Raw genomic sequence first — 23,863 nt, forward strand, 5'->3', positions numbered from 1 at the left:
AAGTGTTCAAAATTTTCTTACACATATTTCTCTCACAAAATTTGGTGCCTATTATGTGTTTACAGGAATGAATAGAGGCTATAGTGCAATTTTAGGAAGAAGGAGGATGTCATAAAGTCAGTAACCAGATTTATATGTCACTTTAGCCTAATCTGGATGTTTACTAGAATTCTGATTCAGCAAATGGAGCCTGGTCCTTTACAGTTTCATCACATATTATGCCTCATACCCTTGTTTTCTATTCAAATGCACTCATTCTTAAATAGGTATTCTGGTGGAAGTTGATGCAGTTTAAAATAAATGGTAACACATGTTGTGGAGACCTAGAACCTTGGCATTTATCTTTTGTCATCCTGATCAAATTAAGAGCAAAAAGGACTTGCTTGTGATACTGTAGCTAACTAATGCTAAGGTCTAACTAACCTGACCCTTTTGTAGACTGGTGAAACCCACGGAACCCTTCTCTGAATGAGGCTTTTAAATGCATAAAACAAAATAGGAAACCAATGATATTGAAAATGTGATTATTAAAATATTTACCAAAGTTTATGAAACCCAGGTTAGGAACCATTTTATTGGCTCATTTATAGAAACTGGATATGATTCTTGGTTTCAAGTGCTCACCCATCAGAAGTAGAGACTTTTTTGAAGGGGATTAAAATAGGTGATCATGTGTCTCATTGCAGTTTTATAGATATGAATTAAAATGTAAACCATATTTTTTTTGTGCAGCCAGTGAACATTTTCAAGAATATTCCAATCCTGAGAAAGCTGGAGGTAAACTTAGCGGTCATGACTGATCATTGGAAACCTTGTAAATAACTTTATTGCTTTTGCAGTGAGATGGCCAGTGTTTGCTCTGTGGCTGCCATTTTTTTTTTTTTGCCTAGTATAGCACAGCCCTTAACAAGAGAATGATGCTTCACCTCATGTTTGTGCTTTGATCTACTTCATTTTACTCCCATGATGAGACAAACGTTGCTTAATAAAGGGAGTGATAGACTTTGTTCTTTCTTACAAAGAACAAGTAGATTTTACATATAGGCAGCATTTTGACAATACTTTAAATGACTTTAAGGTTATATGTTCAGCATGGCAAAAGATAAAAGGCATCGTATAAGATATATTCAACTTAAAATTAACTTTCAAGCTTGATTTTTGCAATTATGGCTTTCTTTTTAATTGCATCCCTTGCTATTAATGGGGAAAAAGATTTTACAGCCTTTCATTTTGGTTGTTGAATGTTTAAATAATATGCAGTCTTCAGAGCTTCAGAATTGTCCCAAATGCCAAGCAGCATGCAAGGCACCATCAAGCTACCCCATGGACAATCTCTCCTATTTGTTGTTTTTACTGGGTGTTTGTATTAATTAGTATTTAGGTTATTTTAGCTAAGTTCATATAGTCTGTTTTTCAGAGGATGTCATTAGGACTAGAACACCATTTCTCCTTTTTACTCTTTCATTTTTGAGTTGGAAAATCTCTCATGGATATTCTTGGTTTAATTTGTATTGGCCTCTGTCCCCCAACTAGAATATAAACTTCTTGAATACAGTAACTGTTTTTGTTTTGTTATTTTATTTTGTCTTTGTAGCTCCAGTGTCTGCCACAATGCGTTGAATGTAGAAGGCATTTAATCCATGTTTATTTCAGCTTATTGTTCTTTGAAATATAAAGATGCCATAATCCCATGTTTGCTTCACTTTTCATAATAGTGACAAAAGCTTATAGGTGACAGTGGGCAGGCCACAATAAAAGCCCGGCTATCCACTATTTTTCTACCATGTTCAATGTATCACTGATTGCAGTAATTGTAATGGATGAATCACTTCATCCAATCAATACTTGACCTGTTTGAAAAAGCAGTTCCTTGTGCAGTCTTTTTATATTTCTTTTCTTCACTTAGTATGCCAAGTATAGAGTTTTATACTCCTTTGGGGTGCAAATGTTGTCTGTATATAACAGAGCTACCTTATCACTCATTTTAGTGGTAGCACGTTGTTTTCTCATTTCTTTAGCATCTCTGCTGTTGCTTGTATTGTTATATTTTCCTTTGGAGAATTTCTTTTCCTTCCTCCTACCTTTCTTTTTCTTCTTCACTTGGCATATTTTTTATTGTTTTGAGGTGATAGGGAAGACAATACAACATGTAAACAGATAGTCAATAGAGGATAATTTGAGATTGAAGAGAGTATTAGCAACTGGGGAATGCATTTTAGTTTTTTAAAATTTCAGAGTGGTTTCTATGAGCTGGTTTCACTATTTAAATTATATACTCAGAAAAGTTTGAATTTAATACTTTGACTTTATGGAATTAAAATAGATTTATGGGATTTGTCAAACCTCTTAATTAATTGGTAACCAACAATATTTTTCATTTGAGGCATAAATGTAGCAACCTCTTATTTGGTTCATATGGATATCATGCAAAGTTGTATATTTAGTATATTTTTTTAAACTTCATTTCCCCCCCTCCCAACAGCTTCTGTGTGGAAAATTTAAAAAGACTAGTATCACTAGATCACTGAATGGCTGATAGAAAATTAGATTGGATTTGGTAATCTGTCTGCCATACATACTATGAAGTTTCGAAGAGAAAAAATAGGTTAGATTTCAACTTTTTGTCTGAACCTTTTCTGTATTTTTTTGTTGCCCCCCTTGTGGATAGCAGTCCCTCCCAGCATCTCTTTTTATTTATGTCTGATGCACATACTATACTTAAAAAAGTTATTTTTATATTGGTTTTAACTCCCATTCTTGATCATGAGCCTCCTGAAGGTAGGGGACTATGTTTCATCTATCTTTATATCTCATCTGCTGCCTTGAATGCATGAAGCAGTAAGTATTGGTTGTTTTGTTTTCTATATACAAGGCACAGGTGAAACTAACTGATTTTGAAAGGGATTAGAGTAGAAATAGAGTTTACAGACTTTGTTTCATCACTTGTTTTTCTCTGAGTTTAAGTTAGAAATACTTTGAAAAAAGTATTTACATGGAAATACCTCTTGCCTAGTATAGATTCCTGTAATTTAATCATTTTTCATGGTAAGATGTTCAGTATGATAACTATCTGTATGGGGGGGTATGCTATGGAAACTGTGAATGAATAGATCCACAAAGCAGGTATATAATCTGAATGTCCCATGGATGAACATTATTTAGTATTATCCTCGTTCAAAAACTGGTGATCAAGGCATTCTTTGCAAATTTGAGAGGAATTTAGGTTTTGGCTTTGGGTCATATATGTTCTTTTTGTGTTTGGATATTGTGATTATATAGTTATGCTAACATGTTTTTTCCTTTATCTAGTCATACAGTTTATCAAGAAAGAAAATAGTGCACTACACCAGCTTTGATCAACGAAAGAGAGCGAATGCTGCATTTTTAATAGGTTCTTATGCGGTAAGTAGATTTTTAAAAAAAAAAATCACGTTTGTCATACTAATGCATTTGTGCACAATACTTATCTTACTGATGAATAAAACAAGGCCCACTCTTAAACTCTTGGGCAGTGGGCATGGTGTTTGAAATGTAATGCTATAGGGTGCTTTGGAGTAAGGTTGGAAACCAGCATGGATTGTAGCAAAGTGACAGATATTCTCTGGACTTTATTTTAGAAGCTAGTGAGATCACAGTGGAAAAACTGTTTGCAGTTTGGGTTCTACTGAGATAATGGTGTCTTAGAAAAAGCAGTAGGAGAGACCAGAGTAGTCTGTTCAAGAAGGCTTTCAGGACTTTTGAGGACTGGCAGCCATAATTGTAATCTTTTTCTGATAAATTTCTTAAGAGTTTATGAACACTAAGAAGAATAGAAATCACAAATGTAGCCTAATCCAGGTAGAATTACTTTGTGTGTGTGTGTGTGTGTGTGTGTGTGTGTGTGTGTGCGTGCGTGCATGTGCTTGCATACGTGAGAGAGAGATTTATTAAATTTGAATTAGTATATACATTTTTTTGTTTTAGCGAATACTTTAGAATGACCACAAATCTTTTTTCTGGTTTGATGATTTGTTGACTGCTTTTCTGTATTCATGACAGCTACGTGATATGTATGTGTGATGTACATGTATGTATTGTATATGTTGCTTTAAAGTAAGACTTGATAAATTTGTTTTTGACCTAGGAGCCAGCCCTGAAATTTAGGGGCACAGTGAATTTTTTAGTTCTCAAAGAAAGTGGACAAAACGGCATGTTGTCAGTGTTTTTCAACCTTAGATTAAGGCCCAAATTAGGGTCATTGAGCGTCTGTGGAAGGATCTTGAAGAATATGTGAAGAGTTCAAGGAGAGATCTCAGCATACTAGACAAAGTGCTTCTGGGATCACATGTGGTACTAGGAGAAGCCCTGGTGGCTAGTGACTATCCCTCTATCTCCTAAGTTTGCACAGCTCAGCCTGGAGCAGTGATGCCTAAGATCCTTGGGTGGGTCACTGTGGGTGTACTTGGACATTCCTACACTGGCAGTGTTCAAGGAAGCTGTGTTTGAGGAAGAAAAGAAATGGATCCGAAATCAAAATACATAGATTTAAGTCTTGAAACTAACCTTCTCTTTGTCCTTACACATGACACTTCATCTTTTATCTTTGTGTCTTTTTTATAAAATTAAATTGTTTTTTCGATGAACGGAAATTTCTCTATATTTTTTCCCTTTCTGCTTCCCCATTAGAAAAAAAGAAAAAAACAAAACCCTTATTTGCAAATATATGTAATCAAGTAAAACACATTCCTGACTTGAGTATGACGTGTCCATGTGTCCATATACACATATATACATGTGCACCCACATATGTATGTATATCTATCTCAACGTCCATTCCCTCTCTGTTGAGAGATGTGTAGCATGATCTCTGTACCTTTGCATTGACTGTCCCTCATGCCTGGAATACTTCCCTCTCTTCCTTCAAGATCTGCTACTTCATAAAGTCTGTATTCATCCCTCTAGCTTCTCATGCCCTCCCTCTAAAACTACCTTGTGTTGTACTCCTTGGTTTTTATTCACTTTATGCTGATTCTTTCATTTGTATGGGGAACTTCTAGTGGACGAGGCACCTTCCCTGTCATTTGGAGGCTTTAGAGCACCTGGAAATGACTTATCTTGTCCAGGAGCACAGCTTGTGTGTGTAAAAGGTAGAGCTTAAAACCATCTTCCTGGTTCTAAGGCAGTCTATTAGGTGACATTGCCTTTCTTCGGTGAGGCTTTTACGATAAAATAGTGAGGGGGTCATGGTGATCTGAAGCCACTTTTTGTCAAGCCTTGGTTTAATGGCAGTAGGAAAAGAGCTACTCTGTCAAACCATCATCCTTAGGGCATTAATTCACACTTTTCTTCAGACTAGAGGCCCACTGTTGGTATGGAACTTTTTTAGGGAGCGATTTTGAGTAGGCCAAGGTGGGGAACCTGTGGCCTCGGGGCTACTTATGGTCCTCTAGGTCTTCATTTCCAGTTCACCTATGCCCTCCTTGGTGTTTTTCTATATCTTTTGTGGTTATATGAAGCTTTCTTTATCAAAACTCACTTCACATTTTTCTATTCTGGTTATTTCATAACAGACAACAGAAAGACTGAACTGGGAGACAGACCTAATCCCAGCTCAACCATTAATTAACTCTGTTACCCTAGGGAAATCTTTTCAACTTTTCTGAGCCTTAGTTTCCTCATCTGTAAGATCAGGATAGAGTAGACTGAAGCCTCCTCTACTTTTATGACAGTTTTCTGGTTTTAGCATTCTATTAGCCTGTTTTTCCTCCCCATTTAAAACCAAATGGAAATCTGACTGTTGTCATGATGAGTTAGTGAGATGGTGGCAGATTGAGTTAATCTAGATGAAGCACACTGCTTGCTTTTGATTTTACATTTGTAATTTACTGCCCATTTGAATTTGGATAATTGATACCTTGCTTATTTGTACTATCGAAAGCCTGTCATAATGTCAGGGTTTGAGCCATGGAGATGATCTGCTCTTTCTTTTTGAGTTTTGGGGATGATTTATGGTTAGGATATTGTCCTTGGTCTCCTGTTCAAGACTTTATCTTTCTTTAGTCTGGTTTTTAGATATATCGTTTCTTGGGAATGGAGTGGAAAGTATCTCAGCTTGGAGATTCTTCCCCTGAGTCTAATGTAAGCTACTGATAGAATATAAGGTCCTTAAAAAATAGGAATTATTTCATGTTTTTGTCTTTGTCATCTCTACTTCCTTGCACAGGCCTGCCACCTAGTAGGTGTTTAATAAATGATTGTTGGTTAATTGATTGGGTTAGTGTTTGGGTTCCAAAGATTGGTGAGGCTGACATCAAGAGCAATTCATCTACTCTTTTCCCAATCTCTCTTTTCCACAGTTGTTCACTTTGACATAGTCTGATGGAGTAAGTTTTCTGCCATTTTCAGAGAGCCCTTGATTTCCATGAAGCGTTTCTAGGAATCCCTTAAAAGAAAGTATGATAGGTACATTTAAGTTTGTCTATTTTGCCACCAGAATCTTAGACCTTGCTGGTATAATACTGATAGCACAGGGATTGGGGCTCCTTCAGATATGGAAAAGTTCTAGTTCCTTAAGAGACTCACAAAACCTTCTGTTCTGGTCAAAGAAACCTAGCATAATGCCCTTTTGTATATTGTTTACATGTATCTAAAAAACTGTGTTTAAAGTAATTCTTTAATAAATCTTTCTCCAGTTGGCTCATTTAAAAAATGACTATCACTTTAACGTCAGATTAATTTCTAGATATATTCCTATCCTTTTCCCTTTCCATATAACCACCCTTTGTAACAAAGAATAAAAAAGCTGTCAAGCATTTATTTATTTATTTCCAACTTTAAAAGCATTTTTATTTACAGTTTTGAGTTCCAAATTCTATCCCTCCTTCCTCTCCCCTTACCCTGATATAGTAAGCAATCAGATACAGGGTTATACATGTGCAGTTATGTAAAACATTTCCATATTGTTGACAGGTATTTATTAAATGCTTACTATAAACCAGATACTGTATTAAATGTTGGGAATATAGTGAAAGGTGAGAAGACATTCCTATATTCTAATGAGAGAGAAGACATGCAGACAAGGTGGCTATGAGATAGGGAACAGACGGAAGGTGTGAGCTGTTGGAAGTTGGGGAGTGACTGATGAAAGGAAAGAGGAAATATCCAGCTTGGTAAATGGTTGGAATATTATCTGCCCTGACTCCTACGTTGAAGGGTCGATGTTAGGATCAACTGAGATAAAATTAATAAATGTCTTTGAAAACTCTAAAGCAACTATACAGATGCAGGTGTAATAAGAGATCCAGCTGAAACAGTCAGAAAACAAAGATTAGATATGTAAGGACCATCTTCTATGCGAACAGAATTGCTGTTCAGCTGTAGTCAACGTAAAACACACTTTTTTGAAAGTATAAAACTTAAGCTGCACCAAAGCAAGATTTATTTTCTGGTAAGGACCTAGAGAGACCGTGATTTAAGCCTTGACCATTCCATAGTTTGTGATTTGGATGAAGTCAAAAGTCTTTTCTTTTGATGTGATTCATGACCTCTATGTGTATCTGTTCTCTTATCTTTTAAGTTTTTCCTAGACCTTATTCTTTTTAACATTTTTATCAGTTACTTGGATGAAAAAAAAGAAGACATGCTTATCAAAGTTTTGGATAATAGAAAACTTAGAGGAATAGCTAACTACACTGGCTGACAGAATCAGGATGCAACATGATATCAGTGGACTGGAATGATGAGCTAAATTTCACTTGAGTTGAGATAGTTAACGTACAAAATCAGCATGAAGGGAACGGCATTTCATGTCAAAAAGACTAGACCTTGCTCATTTGTTAAATGAAGTGGCTAGACTAGGATGGGCTGAGCTCTCTTGGAGTTCCTCCTCTTGTTCTTTCTTGAGTACTGTCTTCATGTACTAGAATGGCTGTATTGTGGAAAATGAATAGGTTTAGAATCCTGATAACATATATGGATTTAGGGTTAGAAGGTACCTCAGAGGTCATAAAATCCTCCCTCCCTCCTCATTTTGCAGATGGAAAAACTGAGATGTAGAGAAGTTAAGTGAATTGCCCAGGATTTCACTGATAACAAGTGACTGGGCCAGGATGTGAACCTCTTGACATTAAATCTAGTAATATTTCTTACTTTTAGTTTCAAAAGTGTCAGATACAGGATCATAGAGGCGGGGGAGGGAGACTTGTAAAGGAGACAGATTTAAGATTGGAGTCAAGAAAAACTTCTCAACATTTAGAGCTGTCTGAAAGTATAACAGATTAACACAGAAGCTGGTAGAATATCTCTTACTGGTTGTCTTCAAGAAAAGGTAGGATGACCACTTATTTATGTTGTAAGGAAGACTCTCCCCCACCAAGTGTGTATGTGAAATTTTGTGATTATGTGACAACTATCCAGAAGTCCAAATAATAATAATGATAATAAGAATAGAAAGAACTCTTGTTTCTATGGTGATTTTAAGGTTCAACCCTGCAGGCAGAGAGTGCATTATTATTTCCATTTTATAGACGGGATAATCAAGGCCTACAAAGATTGAGTGACTTGTTCAAGGTCACACAGCTGTCAGTTATTGGAGCTAGGACTCACATTTGTCTCTTATAGTTTTAAGTCTGGCATTTTTGCTATTATATCCAGCTTCCTCAGAATTAACTTATTATATAGAAAAGGAAACAGAATTATTGATGAGATATGATTCTCTCAAGGTCACACAGCTAGAAGTGATAGAACCCTAGATTATCTGTTACCAGAGATTTTGTGGTAGGGCATTTATCTTCTGATACGAGTTGGACTAGGTGACCTTTGCAGTCCCTTCCAACTCTTGAGATTCTATGAGTTTTAAAATGACTGCAGACTCACTATAGATATGACTGGGGAGGAGACAAAAAATTCTGTAGTACAGTTTTAGACGAAACTGATAAAAAGTCCAGTGTGTAGAACAAGTGACAATCTGATAGTCCCTTCATATAGTGCATACATGGGTGGTATTATTCTGGGTGCTACAGTTTAGAAGGGATACTAACAGACTGAAAACATGTGCGTAACAATGTGTCAGGATAATGAGGAGAATGGATGGCATGCATCCATAAGAATTATTAAGGATGTTTAGCAGAGAGAAAAGCAGAGTACAGGCATGATAATGATCTTCAGCTATTTAGAAGAGGCTCCGCTGAGGATAAGAGTGGTTCTGCTTGTCATGAGGAAGAGCCTTGGATCCAGAGGGCCAACCAAAGTGCCCACCAAAGGGTGCATGTGATAGAAATTGTAGGGAGGAAGATTTCAGTTCAGCTATCTATTAGAACTGTCTGAAAACTGTAAATACTGCTGCAGTTGATAGGGAGCTACTTGTCATTGAAACTATTCAGACGGAGCTAGCATATTGTGTCATTGGTGTGATAGAGGAGAAGATTCATCCATCAATCGGAGGGTTGAATTGGATCGTCTCTGAGTTGCCTGTATTTCAAGAAATCTATGGTTCTTTCAGCCAAAGAAACATGTACATTGTTGAAACGTGAAACAAAAAAGCAGACTGAGATATCAAGAGCACTGTTGGTTCAAAGGGAATTTAATCTCTTGTCTTTTGTACTTAAATAATAAAAACTGCAGCTGATGTCATCCAGCGGCATTTTCTATTCCTCTTTATTGGTATTTTCGTAAGTCTTGGAGATTGTATATTTTTGACTGGTTTGGAGGGAGTGAGGGAGGGAAAGGAGAGAGATAAGAGGAGAGACTGAGAACAAGAGAGCTTGATTTAAGGGGGAGAGTGGAGGGAGAATGATTTCCCCTCATTTTCTACTAAAAAAGATTATTTAGTAACTAAATAAATGCTTTTGCAGGATTCGTATTTACCACTTTGCTGTCTTTAAATAGGTCAGGCTGGTTTTCATTCTCTAGGTTCCTGTTTGGCAGCTCCAAAAGAGGTCAGGCCCTCACCTGTTGTCATAGAGCTGAAGGCTTTTTCTTCCCTGTCCCAGAACCCTCTGCTCTTTTTACCAAGCTGTTGGGGAGACTCAGGTTGGGCTCTTGGTTTCCTATACTTACTAGCTGTGTGGTCCTGGGCAAATCCCTTTTCCTCTCTGAGCCTGTTTTTTTTCCTTAATTGTAAAAATGAGGATAATAGTACTTATTTACCTACCTCAAAGGGTTGCTGTGAGCAGAGGGCTTTGTTAAACCTTAAATCTCTATATTATGTGAGCTGCTGCTTCTAGGCTTTTTTCCGCTTAGGCTTGCTTAAGTACTTTAGTTTGTCACTCCTAGAGAACAGAGCAGATTTTCAGCTCAGTAATAGTCTACTAATTGGCTATCTTTTCTTCTTGATTAATAAACATTAGCTATTTATTTTTCAGTTATTGTTGTAATGACTTTAAAACATCATCCAAACTTTGTTTACTCCTATCACCTACTACCCTTCCTTTTACTTAATAAAAGCTTGTTGAATTGAATTGGATATAGTGATGCTTATTTAATTATATACTGTATACACCTGCTCAAACTCACTTATAAATATGAAATACATCATTGGGTCATTCAGAATGCATAAATTTTGCCAGTGGAGAATCTTGGCTTCTGGAGTAAAAGGTCATTTTCATGAATATGTTGTATTTCGGAAGAATATTTGTTTGAAATTTCATTGATAGGATTGGAATGATTTGTCACCAGGATCTTTTATATAGCTCAGCATGTGTCATCTTTCCCCAAAATGACACCATAAATCATGCCTGTATTCTTCATAGTCAAAATAATCTCTTGCATAGATCTCTGCAGAGTGTCAGAAGTCTTGAACAACCAAAAAAACTTGTTTGGGTTAGACATAAAGATGCATTGAGATTGTATAGGGAAAGAACTAGGGCTATTATTTTATAAAAAGCAGAATTTGTGCTTCTACATTAAGAGCTCTACTTAGCTTCTCTATTTAGTTTTAAAGCTTAAAAAGACCAGAGTTTTGTTAGTATGGGTGCTCCTTACACTGACGCTCATTATAACCCTTCTCCATATGCCTTATTTAAGCATAGATGATAGTCATGAGTGGACTGTGGCCAAAACAAATTGCCACTTTGTGGCAAACCCACTAGTAATCAGCCTCCAAGTTTAACTGGAGTGGACTTGAAACACATTGGCAGTCCCATAATTGCAGTCTTTTCGGCTCTGGAAGGACCTATTAGAGTTTGTGCTCCGCTCCTACAATTAAAAGACTCAAGGTCACCCTTATGCCATGATAAAACAATAATTTATCGGAAAACCTTATCCTATTTGATGTTGGTGTGAACCAATGAGGTTAGAGCTTTGTTTATAATTTATTCTCACCACTAGAGAATTGGCTATCGGATGACAGGGGTATGTTTTTTGGGGGGAGTATCTTAAGGAATTCATAAAGTAATTTCGTAATTTGCCAAGGTGTATGGAACTTACAAACCCATGTCAAGGAATGGAGCACCCAGCTTGATGACTTCATTTTTCTTTTTATGTACTGAAGGAAGACACCTTATTTTATTTTTTTTAAGTTTTGAGTAAGTTTCTGTTTTTCTCAATATACAAAACTAATGAATAATATCAGACCTCTCTCTTCCCTTATTCAGTTCAGTAAACAATAAACACTCTGTACAGTACGCCATAAGCACTTTTTGGACTTTTAAACAGAGGTGGAGCCTGTTTTGTTTCTTAATGAAGGGCCTTGGAACAAAGTATTTCATAAGCCACTTTGTGCTCACAGACAAGTATGAGTACCAGGAATATGGTCCAGGCTTTCTTTGTGAGAGCTGACAGGCTGTCTTGCCAAGGCCTCTGAATGCACTGCCTATCTTGATAGCAGAAGTGTAGTGCACGGTTGCTACTCAGCCCCTCTCCTGGCTAGGTAGCTGCTAATGATGAATTCCTAAGAGTTTCTTTTTTTCTAAAATCTATAGAGTTCTCTGTTCTCAAAGACTAATTGGCTCTTAAATCATTTTATTTTGAAAAGTGAAGTGAAGAAAGCATAAGAAAGCCATGAATGTGTTTAGACATTGAATACAGGGTTCATAAAAGTAGCCAATGGTATTGGTTTATGCAAGGCGAACTGGGGATCATAGGATTATATTTTTAGGGCTGGAAGGGACCTTACAGGGAAGAAGTTTAAAATCATTTAAAAGGGAATAACTTTATTTTTCCTTAAATGGGCCGAAATTAATTCTAGCATAGGGTAAGCTATGTTGTTGGAAGACTCATTTTACAAAGGTCTGCATTTACAAATTGTGGATTTTACATTTGTTGGCCGTTGAAGACTGATCCTTGATTAATTATGTTGGGGAAGAAAGCGCCAGAAAAGGTTTAGATGACAGAACCTCCACCTACAAATCTAGTATTCTTTGACATTTTGAGTTGCCACTGTCTTTTAGAAGTTGAGAAATACCTGCTTTGCGTAGCGGTGGGCTTCAGAGAGATATACCAGAATGTCTTTATTCATGCAGTCCAAATCCTTTATGAAGCATATAAATCAGAGTGGGATCACAGACCCAGGGTTTGAAAGAAAGAAAGGGCTTACCAGAAGCTAGAGTGTGGACAGTTAAGAATTTAAATAGAACCTGGAAAAAAAAACCCCCATAGGATTATTATCGTCCATTTTCTAGTTCCTCATTTGAACACTAGCAGAGATTGGAAGAAATGGTTGGTGGAAAATTTGCAGGCCAGTTGTTATTATTATTTTAAAAAATCCAGCACAGTCTCATAGACATTCATTTAACAAGTAGTTGTTGAGGGTTGTTATTGCATGCCTTTGGTGCACCCTGGCATGCATTCCTCAAGTAGCTTGCTGCCCTCTGTAGTGGGAAGGTCTCCACAGCAGCAGGGGACCCACTCACAGCTCTGTTCGGTTTGTTTACTCTAACAAACCCCTCCCCCATCTTGCGATGGTTTCCAGTTTGTGAGTGAGAACCTTACACTCCTTGTTTTGGTTTTGAGAGTTTATCTTGGCCTCTTAACATCTGATATGCTATGGTACTTTACATTGTCTTCTAGGGACTTGGGTCTTTGTGTCAGTGAAGTGTATATATTTTGTTGAATTCCAGTGAGTGTGTGTGTACAGGCTGGTAAGGGTTCCGTACACAAGTTCTCGGGGGAATGCATCCTTGACATTTCAAGTTTTAACAGAGGTTAAAGGGCCATTCACTTCACAGTTCATTTTCCATGCAGGGAGAATGAAGAAAGCCTGTGCTCAGGTTTTGTATAAACCAGTTTTGAAGTTTGGCAGGGGGAGGGGAGAAGAGTAACCTGCATTTAGGCTAAAATGGTTATTTCTCTCTCAAGGATAAAAAATTAAACTAAACTAAATTGCTTTCCATTTGTACATAACCCTTGATTGATTTTCTCTCCTTACCTCCTGTGTGTCATTTGGCCCTTAGCAGAAATACAGCTTTCCATTCCCCCAGTGCAAGTGTGAATCTCCTTTCCATCGTCTCCCAAGATATTCTGTATAATTGTGGGGAGAACATCCTGTTTTAATTTTGACTTCTTTTTTTATTGCATTTGATTGCATTTGAATGCCCAAGATTTACAAAAGTTTGCATACTTCTAAAACTGTGCGTTTTAATTTTTTCACTGCTCACCTACACTGAAGAGAAAAGGATAATTGTAATGGGAATATAGCATAACAATTTACTGTCATATGGGCAGTCTTTTTCTCTTACTCTATGCAGTCCATCCTTACTGTATTTTCAGAAGAGCAACACTCTCTAGAAAGCTGTGTTGTATATAGCTTCACTGATAATTAGACATTCTGGGAACTAGTCTGATAATTCTTTGTGATCTTCCATCATAAATGAAGACCAGTGCAGAGATAGTAGTGGTGGCTTTCTCTGCTCCAGATCTGCCTGTGCAATTCCTCCTTCCGGTCTTGCATAAACACCATATAGGTACATCAGGTCTTACTCTGGGTCCTTTCCTGAAGTAAGAGCGTAAGACCTTTTTTCCTTTCCTCTGAATCCACACCATGCTTCATTTGTACTTGTCTTATTGCACTTTTATATTTTACACGGGATGGTAAATATTTGTGGGCATGTTTCAGCTCATCTGCTGCGAAGTTCAGTGAGGTAGAGATTCTTGTATCTCCAGCAAGAGCCCAAGATCATGTTTTACATCCATTTGGTGCTCTTTATTTAGTGACTGAATATCTGCGAAATTGGGTGCTGGGTTAATAAAAAATGTCTACCTGCAAAGTTTGTTTGTTGTTGTTTTTCTTTTTTACTGAATAACTCTTCCCCTGTTGGCTAGTGTTGCAACACAAAGAATTAGAAAATATATAATAATGATGTGGATTTTTTATTTTCTGTGGAAATTCACAATTGTTCATAGTACGATACTTTTCAAATTTTACACTAATAACAATAATTGTAATATCTAGCATTTATAAAGTATTTTAAGATTTGCAAAATGTTTTATATATGATATCTCATTTGTTTATAAGTGGAGAAGGTGTTATTATCTTCATTTTATAGTTGAGAAAATAGAGGCTGAGGTCAAGTGGTTTGCCAAAGTTTGAGGCAGAATTTGAGCCCATGTCTTCCTGATTTCAAGTGCAGTAACTATTCACTATGCCATATGGATGCCACTAGTGATTTCACTCTAATTTACATGCTTGATAAAATGCTGACACTTTTATGTATTTGTGTGTGCAGTATATATGTGTATATGTATTATATGTAGGTATAATAAATGTATGTATGTACATCATGCTTACATATATCTATGTTTACATCAATTTCTTTATCTCTGTATAGATCTAAAAGTGAGGAGTTGCCTCTGCCAATGTAGACTGGCACCGGCTCTGCCACTTAAGAATCTTTAAGAGAGTTGCTAGAGAGTACTGGTGTTGTGCCCAGGGTTTCACAGCCAGTATGTTTTAGAGATATGACTTGAGCCAAATGTTTCCTGACTCTAAGGCCACCTTTCTGTATCTAATTTACCATTCTGCCTCTTATTTCTTAGCTTTCAAATAAAAAAAAAATTGTTGATGTTAACTGATACTACCTGATGACTGGACCCCCAAATGTATCCTTCCTCTTAAATAAATGTAGTGAAAAAAATAGTTTAATGTATTTGTCATGTCTGAAAATTTATGCTGAAAGGCAAGTGAGGTGTGTTTTACTGACAGACCTCAAAGCATTCTTGGCTTTTTAATGGATCAAAGTCCTGAAGTCTGTGCATGTTGTTTTCCTTTGTCTTATTGTAGTCATGCTGTAAATTTTTCTCCTGGCTCTGCTTTGCTCTGTATCAGTTTGTGTTTCTTCCCAAGGTTCTCTGGAAACTTGTCATAGACATCATTTCTGACAGTGTCATGGTATTTCATTACATAGATGTACCACAGTTTTTCATTCATTCTCCGTGTGATAGATACTCACTTTCCTTCTAGTTTTTAAAAAAACAAAACAAAACAAGTTTTGCTATAAGTATATTTGTACGTATCCTTTTTTTTTGGTATGTATAAGTGTTCTTTTGCATATATATGACCTTTCCCTTTGTCTTTGATTTACTTTGGAGATATAGTTCTAGTAGTGGTAGATATACATGGAAGGTCAAAAAGGCATCTATGAATTAGTAATTATTTTCTAATGTAATTCCAAATTCTTTTCCAGAATGGCTGGACCAGTTGAGTTTTAGGAATAGTGTCGTACCGGGTCTGTCTTCTCATAGCCTCAAACATATATAGATTTTGCTTTTTGTCATCTTTGCTAGTCTCTGGATATCAGTTGAGACTTCAGAATTGTTTTAATTTGCATTTTTCATATTAGTGATTGGGAGTATACTTTAAAAAATTTTTATTTTTCCCAATTACACATTAAAAACAATTTTTAACATCAGTTTTTAAAAATTTTGAATTCCAAATTCTCTCCTTCTCTCCCTGTCCATTCATTGAGAAGGCAAGCAATTTAAAAATTGGTTACACATGTATAATCAATGCAAAACATTTTGCCATATTGGTTATGTTGCAAAGGAAAATACAGACCAAAAAGAAGCAAATAAGAAAAATAAAAGTTTTGTAAAAGCATGCTTTGATTTTCTTTCAAATGCCATCCGATCTTTCTCTGGAGGTGGATCACATTTTTCATCATAAATCCTTTGGAATTCTCTTGGATCATTCATTGTATTGCTGAGAATAGCTAAGTCATTCCCAGTTGAGCATTGTACAGTATCGCTGTTATTGTATACACTTTTCTAGTTCTGCTCATTTCACTTTGCATCAGTTCATGTAGGTCTTTCCAGGTTTTTCTGAGAGCATCCTGCTTTATCATTTCTTACAGTAAAATAGTATTCCATCACAACCATATCCCACAGGTTGTGTTCTCATTCCCCAAATGATTGGTATCCCCACAATTTCTGATTTTTTGCCACCACAAAAGAGCTGCTATACATATTTCTGTACATATAAATGCTTTTCCTTTCTGTTTTTTATCTTTTTGGGATTTAGACCTAGTTGTGGTATTGCTGAATCAGAGCTTATGCACTTTTTGATCATGGCTTTCAGGAAGTTCAGTAATTCTTAAGTTATCGTTCGTTGTTTTCCAGGTAAGTTGTTTTTCCAATGAGTTATTGCAAATTTTCATCTTTTTTTATTCTTTTGATTTTGTTTTATTGTTTCTTGATGCCTCATAGAATCATTACGTTCTTCCGCTGGCTCAATTATAATTTTTATGGAATTATTTTCTCCAGTGAGCTTTTATGCCTCCTTTTCTATTTGGCCGTGGAATTTCAGTGAATTTTTGTATGACTTTTTCCATGTGACTAATTCCTTTTTTTAACAAGTTCTTCTCTTGAGTGGATTTTTGTGCTGCTTTTCTGTTTTTAAAGGTGTTATTTTTTTCAGTATTTTTTGTACTTCCTTTACTAAGTTGTTAATTCTCTTCTCATAATTTTCTTGTAACACCCTCATTTTTTTCCTCTACCTCTCTAATCTGAGTTTTAAAATCCTTCTTGAGCTCTTATAGGATTTCTTTTTCATCCTGAGGCTAATCCATATTTTTCTTTGAGGCTTCAGCTATGGCAGTTTTGACTTTGTTGTCTTCCTTTGAATCTGTGTTTTGCTCTTCTGTCATCCTAGTAACTTTTTGTGGCCAGGTTCTTTTTTGTTATTTGCTCATTTTTTTCCTGCCCATTTCTTGACTTTTAACTTTATGTTCAAGTTGGACTACGCTCCCTGGATGGAGGGGGAGCTGTCCCTAGCTTCAGATTTTTTTTGTGCAGTTGTTTTTCTAGCTGGTTCTGGGAGTAAGTTTTCAGTTCTTCCAAGGTGTTATAAGTATAGTGTGTTTACTATTCTTCTGGCCTGTCTTCTGGTCTGTGAGTGACCACCAGCACTTTTTTCTGCCAGGAAGCTGTGATCAGGATCTCTGCTACCTTGTTGGCCACAAGCTCTGGTTTACTAGTGCTCGTCCTGACCCTGAGAGTGGGACTAGTTCTGCGTATGGGCAGTGCAACAAGAATCCTGCACCCAGTGCCTGCAAAGGGACCTCTATAATCTTGTGGGCTGAGAGCTCGGGAAGCTGCTGTTGCTGATTTAGTTGTTCCCAAGGCCTGCTGTTGGTTTACCTGGGCTAGACTGCACTCTGCTCTCACCATAGCACTATAGACCTCTTTTACCAAATTTCTGAGTTGTCCAGGACTGAAAAATTGTTACAGCCTGCCCTTTTGTGGGTTGTAAGGGCACAGGTAAATTGGGTATAAGTGAGGGACTACCTGTCTTTGTCTCAGTTGTGCTGTTTGTGGAAACTTAAAAAAAAAAAAAAAAAAAAAAAAAGCAAAACCCAGATGGGTTTAGTTAGGATGTGGATATCAGTTATTGAAAGTGAGTAACTAACATGGTTACTTTCTTAAAAAAACCTCAACATATTAAAACACAACTGATTGCTTTGTATTTGTGAAAGGTAGTTGCATAATTTTGCATATGTTTTAAGAATTTGTGCTTAAGGCAGGAAAGAAGCACTATTGAAACACTTTTCTATCATCTTTTCTGTAAACAGCTAATTGGAGTATGAACTTGTTTTTCATTCTCTAGGCAACAAATCTCTTGTAAATACCGAAAAAGAACATCCTGCTCCTTGTTTGAGTTCCTTGTTGAACTTCTGTGTTTGAGTAGGTTCATAATTAGTGGACAGGAGAGTCTAAATTCGGTTTCCATAGTGATTTGTAACCTGATCTGTCACTTACATTATTCATTTGAACCTTATTTTCTTTTTTGTTAGTGGCATAGCTCATTTTTTGCTACCCAGAATTGTGAAGAAAGAGTATTATTATAAAGTGCTTTGAAATTCTAAGTGTCTCAATATCTGGATATTAGACCATCCAGTTAAAAAATTACAATCTACCTACAATTTCCTGTTAAGGATGATTGTCTTTATCTTTTGTTGAAAATTATTAAATTGCCTGTGGAAGTCCTTGTTCTGCATGTAGGTTATTTCTTGTGTTACAGACACTTGATTTTTAAAACTCCTGTGCACAATAAACAGTTTTATCCTGTTTCTCTCCCTTTGGACAGCAACCAAGCTTTCCAGAGTTGTAAGTGCCATCTAGTGGGTGGCTAGAATGAGGAGCTAATATAATATTCTTGCTTTACTATCACTTTTTTTAACCTCATGGAAGTTACATATATGATATACTCCTTTTTCTTTGTCTTTTATTTCACAACTCAGTTAATTCCCCCTCAATCACTTTTTCAGATAGATAAACATATTCAAACTCTTTCTCTTATAAGTAATTATCTCAGGGACTTATTTTTTGTTCTGACTAGTTATCTCGTTGACTAGTTATTGACTAGTTATCTCAGGGAATTTTTTTTTGTTCTGAGTAGGAACCTCAAACCAATTATTAATTGTGATCAGTAAACACGTATTCAAAAAATATATTTTGAAGTAAAATTAAAAAAAAAAAGTAGTGTCATTAAGCTCCAAAGCCCTTGAAAATGTTGATAAGTATCCCCCCTTTTTTTTTGAATTTCGAGAAGTTTCCATTTATTTCCCAGGCTCCTAACTAAACATGATTTTGGATATTGGCATTCAAAGTAATAATAAAAAATACCTTCCCCAATTTTATAGCTTTTCTGTTTGTTTTAATATTGGCATTACAGCCTTTTCCCCCCATTTCAAATGTACAGTAATTTGCATCATGGGTAAAATAGTAATGGACTGTTGTGGACTAAACCAAGGACTTAACTACCATTTATAATACTTTCTATAATGCTTTCCAAAGGGAAGTGTAGCTTGAGGTCAAGACAAATGACTTACAAATATATTTGAGTATTTGTAAGGTGGAAAAATTCTTATACTTGACAATAGATGTGAAATTTACAGGAACTTTAAAAATCAAGTCTTGGTTTAGCATATTGAATGTTTTTAAAAATATTTATTTTTAGTTTTCAACATTCACTTCCATAAGATTCTGAGTTACAGATTTTCTCCCTACCCCAAGACGATATGTAATCCACATATATATATATTCATATTGAACCTATTTTCATATTAGTCATGTTGTAAAAAAGAATTAGAACCAACGGGAGATACCATGAGGAAGAAAAAACAAACAAAAAAGAAAAAAAAAGAAAGCAAATAATGTGTTTTAATCTGCATTCAGACTTCATAGTTCTTTACTTTGTATAATGTTCTACTTCACTCAGCATCAGTTCATATAAGTCTTTCCAGGCTTTTCTGAAGTCTGCCTGCTCATCATTTCTTGTAGCACAATAGTGTTCTATTACATTCATATACCGCAGCTTGTTCAGCCATTCCCCAACTGATGGACATCCCCTCTTTTTCCAGTTCTTTGCCACTACAAAAAGAGCTGCTATACATATTTTTGTACATGTAGGTCCTTTTCCCATTTGTATGATCTCTTTGGGATATAACCTAGAAGTGATTTTGTTGGGTCTAAGGTTATGCACAGTTTTATGCCTTTTGGGCATAGTTCCAAATTGTTCTCCAGAAATGGTTGAATCATATTGAGTGTTTTTAAGCTTAATCACAACCAAAAATGAATAGCAAAGGAAGATGGGACGATTGGCCAAGTTTTGAGTGCTAACGTAAGCAGAAGAAAACACTTCTTTTTGTGATGTTGTATTATTATGACTTATTTCTTCAAGAATTTTGAAGTCTTAGATATATCAGGACCCCTGAGCTTTAACCCATGCTATGATGCTGACTTGCTATGTGATTATAGGCAAGTCACTTTCCATTTCCCGGGACTCAATATCCTACTACACAGTGAGGGAGATTATGATCTTTAAGACCCTGTCTAACCCTGTAAGTCTAAAATTTGAAATTTAAGTTATATATTTTGAGCTTTTGTCTATCACTTGAAAACTTCTATTGTGCCTAGAAGTAATAAATGAAGAAAAAGATCTTTCATTTTAAGCATGGCACTACTAATTTTTAGACAATTCTTGGTTCAGTTGATCCTGTGGAGCTGGTCTGGATCTTTGTTTTTTTTTTAAAGTCTGATGTTTTTTAAAATGCTAGACTGTGAGAGAGGCAGTGTGTACACACACATACATATACATGTATGTATGTATATATACACACTTATATCTATCTATCTCAATCATACGTAGTTGATAATACAATAGACTTGGAGTCAGAAAAACCTTGGGCAAATCAGCCAGCCTCTCTGTGCCTCATTTTCTTTATTTGTCTAAATGAAAAGGTTGGATTCACTGGCTTCCAAGTCTTCTTCTAGCTCTAAATCTGTGATCCTATGCATTTACCTGCATTGTTTTCCTAGTTGCAGCAGTGTTCAGTTCAGATAACTTTATTCTCCTTTGTGTTCTAGATGTCACATATATTTTTTAAACTGAGTTCAAGTGGGCTTCCTCACAGTGAAAAAATGGAACTGGCATTTCTTTAGCCTATTTGTTTAAGAATCGGTTAGCTTAGTTCAGAGAGGTTCAGTCAGCTTAAAGTTTGTAGTACTGAAAAATAAACACTGATCGCCCTCCATCAGTGTTATTGACACTGATGTGTACTACAAGCAAAACAGCCCAGTCAGCTGTCTTGCTGCTGTGTGTAGGTATCCTTTAGGAGAAAACATCCTTTAACGTAATTCAACTGACATTCATAAGATCCTTGTAGTGGACAGAACATCAGGCTAAGTGCTAAGTGCTTTGGGGAATTAGGAAATGAATATTGAGTGGAAGGAGTAGATTCTGGCTCTGGGTTCATGGGGCCTGGGGCTTGAGTTCTTCTGAGACTTTCTGTCTGTGAACTTGGGTGAATCACTGGACCTGGGTGGGCCTTCATTTCTTAATCTTTAAAATGGGGGAAGTTAGACCAGATGGTTTTGATGGTCCTTTTCATTTCTATCTATGATCCTGTGAGCCTCATGCAACTTAAATACTATACTACTAAGGGAAGTAAAACAGGTACAGAAAGAGAAGCCTTCAGGAAAAAGAGGTTGGAGAGGAAGGTCATCCTAGGCAATGTCAGTGATGTGAATAGAGATCAGGTAGTCAAGAATATTCCAGACATGTTCTGGTAGACCATGATGACTGCAATATACTGTAAGTACAAGGGCACTAGTGTGAGGTAGGGCTGAAGAAATAGATTGGGGCCACATTATGAATGGTCTTGAGATTTGCTAATGCAGTGCTAAAGAGTCTAAACTTTGTTTTCTAGGCAATGACAAGTTGAAGATATTTCTGCAGGGAAGTGTCATGGTAATACCTGTTTATCAGCAAGATTATTTTGACAACAGATTAAGTTTGTAGCACGTGAGACTGGACTATAATACGTGGATAGCCACAGTCCCGTTGCTAGCATCATGCTGTCAGGAGAAAGTAGTTTAGGGTGAATTGGAGGAAGGACACAAAATGGAGGGAGGTAGACTACTTAGTAGGCTATTGGATTAGTTCAAGAAGAACTAATCATGACTAGTTCATAGATCAGTGAGGGGCTGAGATTATGACAGTGCCAGTGGGAAATTGGGGCCAGATGAAAGAATGGTTTGGTAATTGATTGGATGATGGATCTGAGTACTTTTGAGGGTGATTGTATTGTCTCAGATCCCCTTGCCTGATTGTAAATTACATGACAACAGAGATAAAATGTCGGGCATCTTCCCTACTCTTACTACAAAGATCTGCAGTTAGTAAATGTTTATTGAATTGAATTGGGTAATTGAGAAGATAGTGAGACCATTCATAGAAATATCAAAGAAAGAGAAGATTGAGGGATGAGAGAAAGATGAATTCAGTTTTGGATATGCTAAATCTGAATTATCATTTGAACATCAGCTTAAAGACAGTCTGAAATTAGGGATCAGTGTCTTGGGAGAAAGTTTACTCAAGTACTCAATTCACTTCTGTAATCTCATTGATTTGGGTGTTTCCCCAGGGGTTTTTGCCCTCTGATACTTTTTGTCACTGTCCTCCCGTGAGTTCATGACAGGGCTTAGCTTAGTTGGATACTCCACTTTCACTCGACATTGCAGGGACAGCAGTGAGTTTTCCACCTGCTGTATTTTGTTCTGGGTTAAACACTGAAAATATAAATTAGGGGATTGTCCATCTAGAGCCAATATGGTTGATGTTGTGGAAGGAGCTGAAATCAACAAGAAGAAAATTAAAAAAAAAAGAGACCTGAGAACAGGGGTGATGTCTGTTTTTAGAAGAAAAGCGGATGAAGGCTGGGGTGGGGGGGCAGGGGGTCATGGAAGCAGGAGACCTTGGAGAGTTCAGTGCCAAAGAAGCTAAAGGAGAAGGGAGCTGTCAGGAGGAGGGAATGATCAGCAATGCCTTGCTTATTAAGAAATTGTTTCCTCTCAAATAAGATGGAATGCGCATCTCTAGATCATTTCCTGGAGTTCTTTGCAGTCATCTGTGGAGTCAGTTCCGTGGATTCACAGTTCTAAATGTAGATAACCATTGTAGTTACTCTCCTGAGAAAGGAACAACTAGAATCTTTAAGCTATGCTAAGTCTCCTGAATTTGCTCTTGGGTTCTGATAACCATTAGGGCAGATTGTAATTAGTGTTATGGATTGTATTCCAGCAAATGATCAGCTATTTCTAGGCTTCTTATGAGATCTGGATATGGTGTTAGATTTTTGGGGTAGACAGCAGCCGTGGAGGTTTAGGTGCGGTGTCAGTTCCTGCCTAAGATTTTAATTATTTTCATCATCATCTTTTGTAAAGGTGTTATGCTAATTTATGCATACTTTACATGCTAATTTATAATTTTTGCTCTGTGACTTATAATAGTGTCAGCATCTAGAGAAGATAAGGTCTCATTTTCCTTTATAGCATTCATAAGTAAAAATCTTAGCATAGAACAGACATCAATATATTTCTCCTATTTCAATTTAACATAACAGATTGTAGATATTAAACATGAAACGATTCTATTTCAATGTTAAGCCTTATACTTATGTCAGTTTTTAATATGTTATTTATATATGATTATTTTAAGTTTGAGCCTATTTTTGTTTTTATAGGAGATTCAAATAAAAAACAAAATTGTTTATTTCATTTAGAATATTGTAGGGCATTGCATTAGAAAGATGAGAAAAACAGTAATCCTCTGTTCTGGTTTGACCATGAGTAGTTTATTTGTGTCCAGCTCCGGGTGCCATGTGTTAGGAAACACTTTTATATAAACAGGAAGACCTTCAGAGGAGGGCAGCCAGCCTTGCCAGAAATCTAGAGATTGTGCCATATGAAGTTGAAGTCATTAATGACTGTTATCAAGTAGCTGAAGCTTGTCTTTTGGAAGAGGGATTAACTTTGTTCTGCTTGTCCGTAAAAGACAGGACCAGGAGCAATAGATGAAGTCGTGGAGTCAAATTTAGGCTTCAGGTTAAAACAACAACTGTTTAACAGTTATAACTGTCTGAAAGTTCAATGAACTCCTGCCTCAGGAGGTCAT

The 23,863-nt window shown here is 36.4% G+C and overlaps 1 protein-coding gene across 10 annotated transcripts in view; it reads left to right on the forward strand.

Annotated features, from left to right (window-relative positions):
• The window catches only part of CDC14A (cell division cycle 14A), a 238,305-nt gene that overhangs the window by 45,421 nt on the left and 169,021 nt on the right, over positions 1-23,863 (forward strand). For 9 of the 10 annotated variants that reach the window (XM_072644128.1, XM_072644132.1, XM_072644137.1 and 6 more), the window contains one exon: positions 3,310-3,402. In XM_072644128.1, the coding sequence (XP_072500229.1) occupies positions 3,310-3,402 (93 nt within the window). Of the gene's footprint in view, positions 1-3,309; positions 3,403-23,863 lie in introns of those variants that run through there. The other variant, XM_072644136.1, reaches the window with a different exon arrangement.

Source organism: Notamacropus eugenii, chromosome 2, assembly GCF_028372415.1.
Source record: "Notamacropus eugenii isolate mMacEug1 chromosome 2, mMacEug1.pri_v2, whole genome shotgun sequence".
Classification (NCBI taxonomy): domain Eukaryota; kingdom Metazoa; phylum Chordata; class Mammalia; order Diprotodontia; family Macropodidae; genus Notamacropus; species Notamacropus eugenii.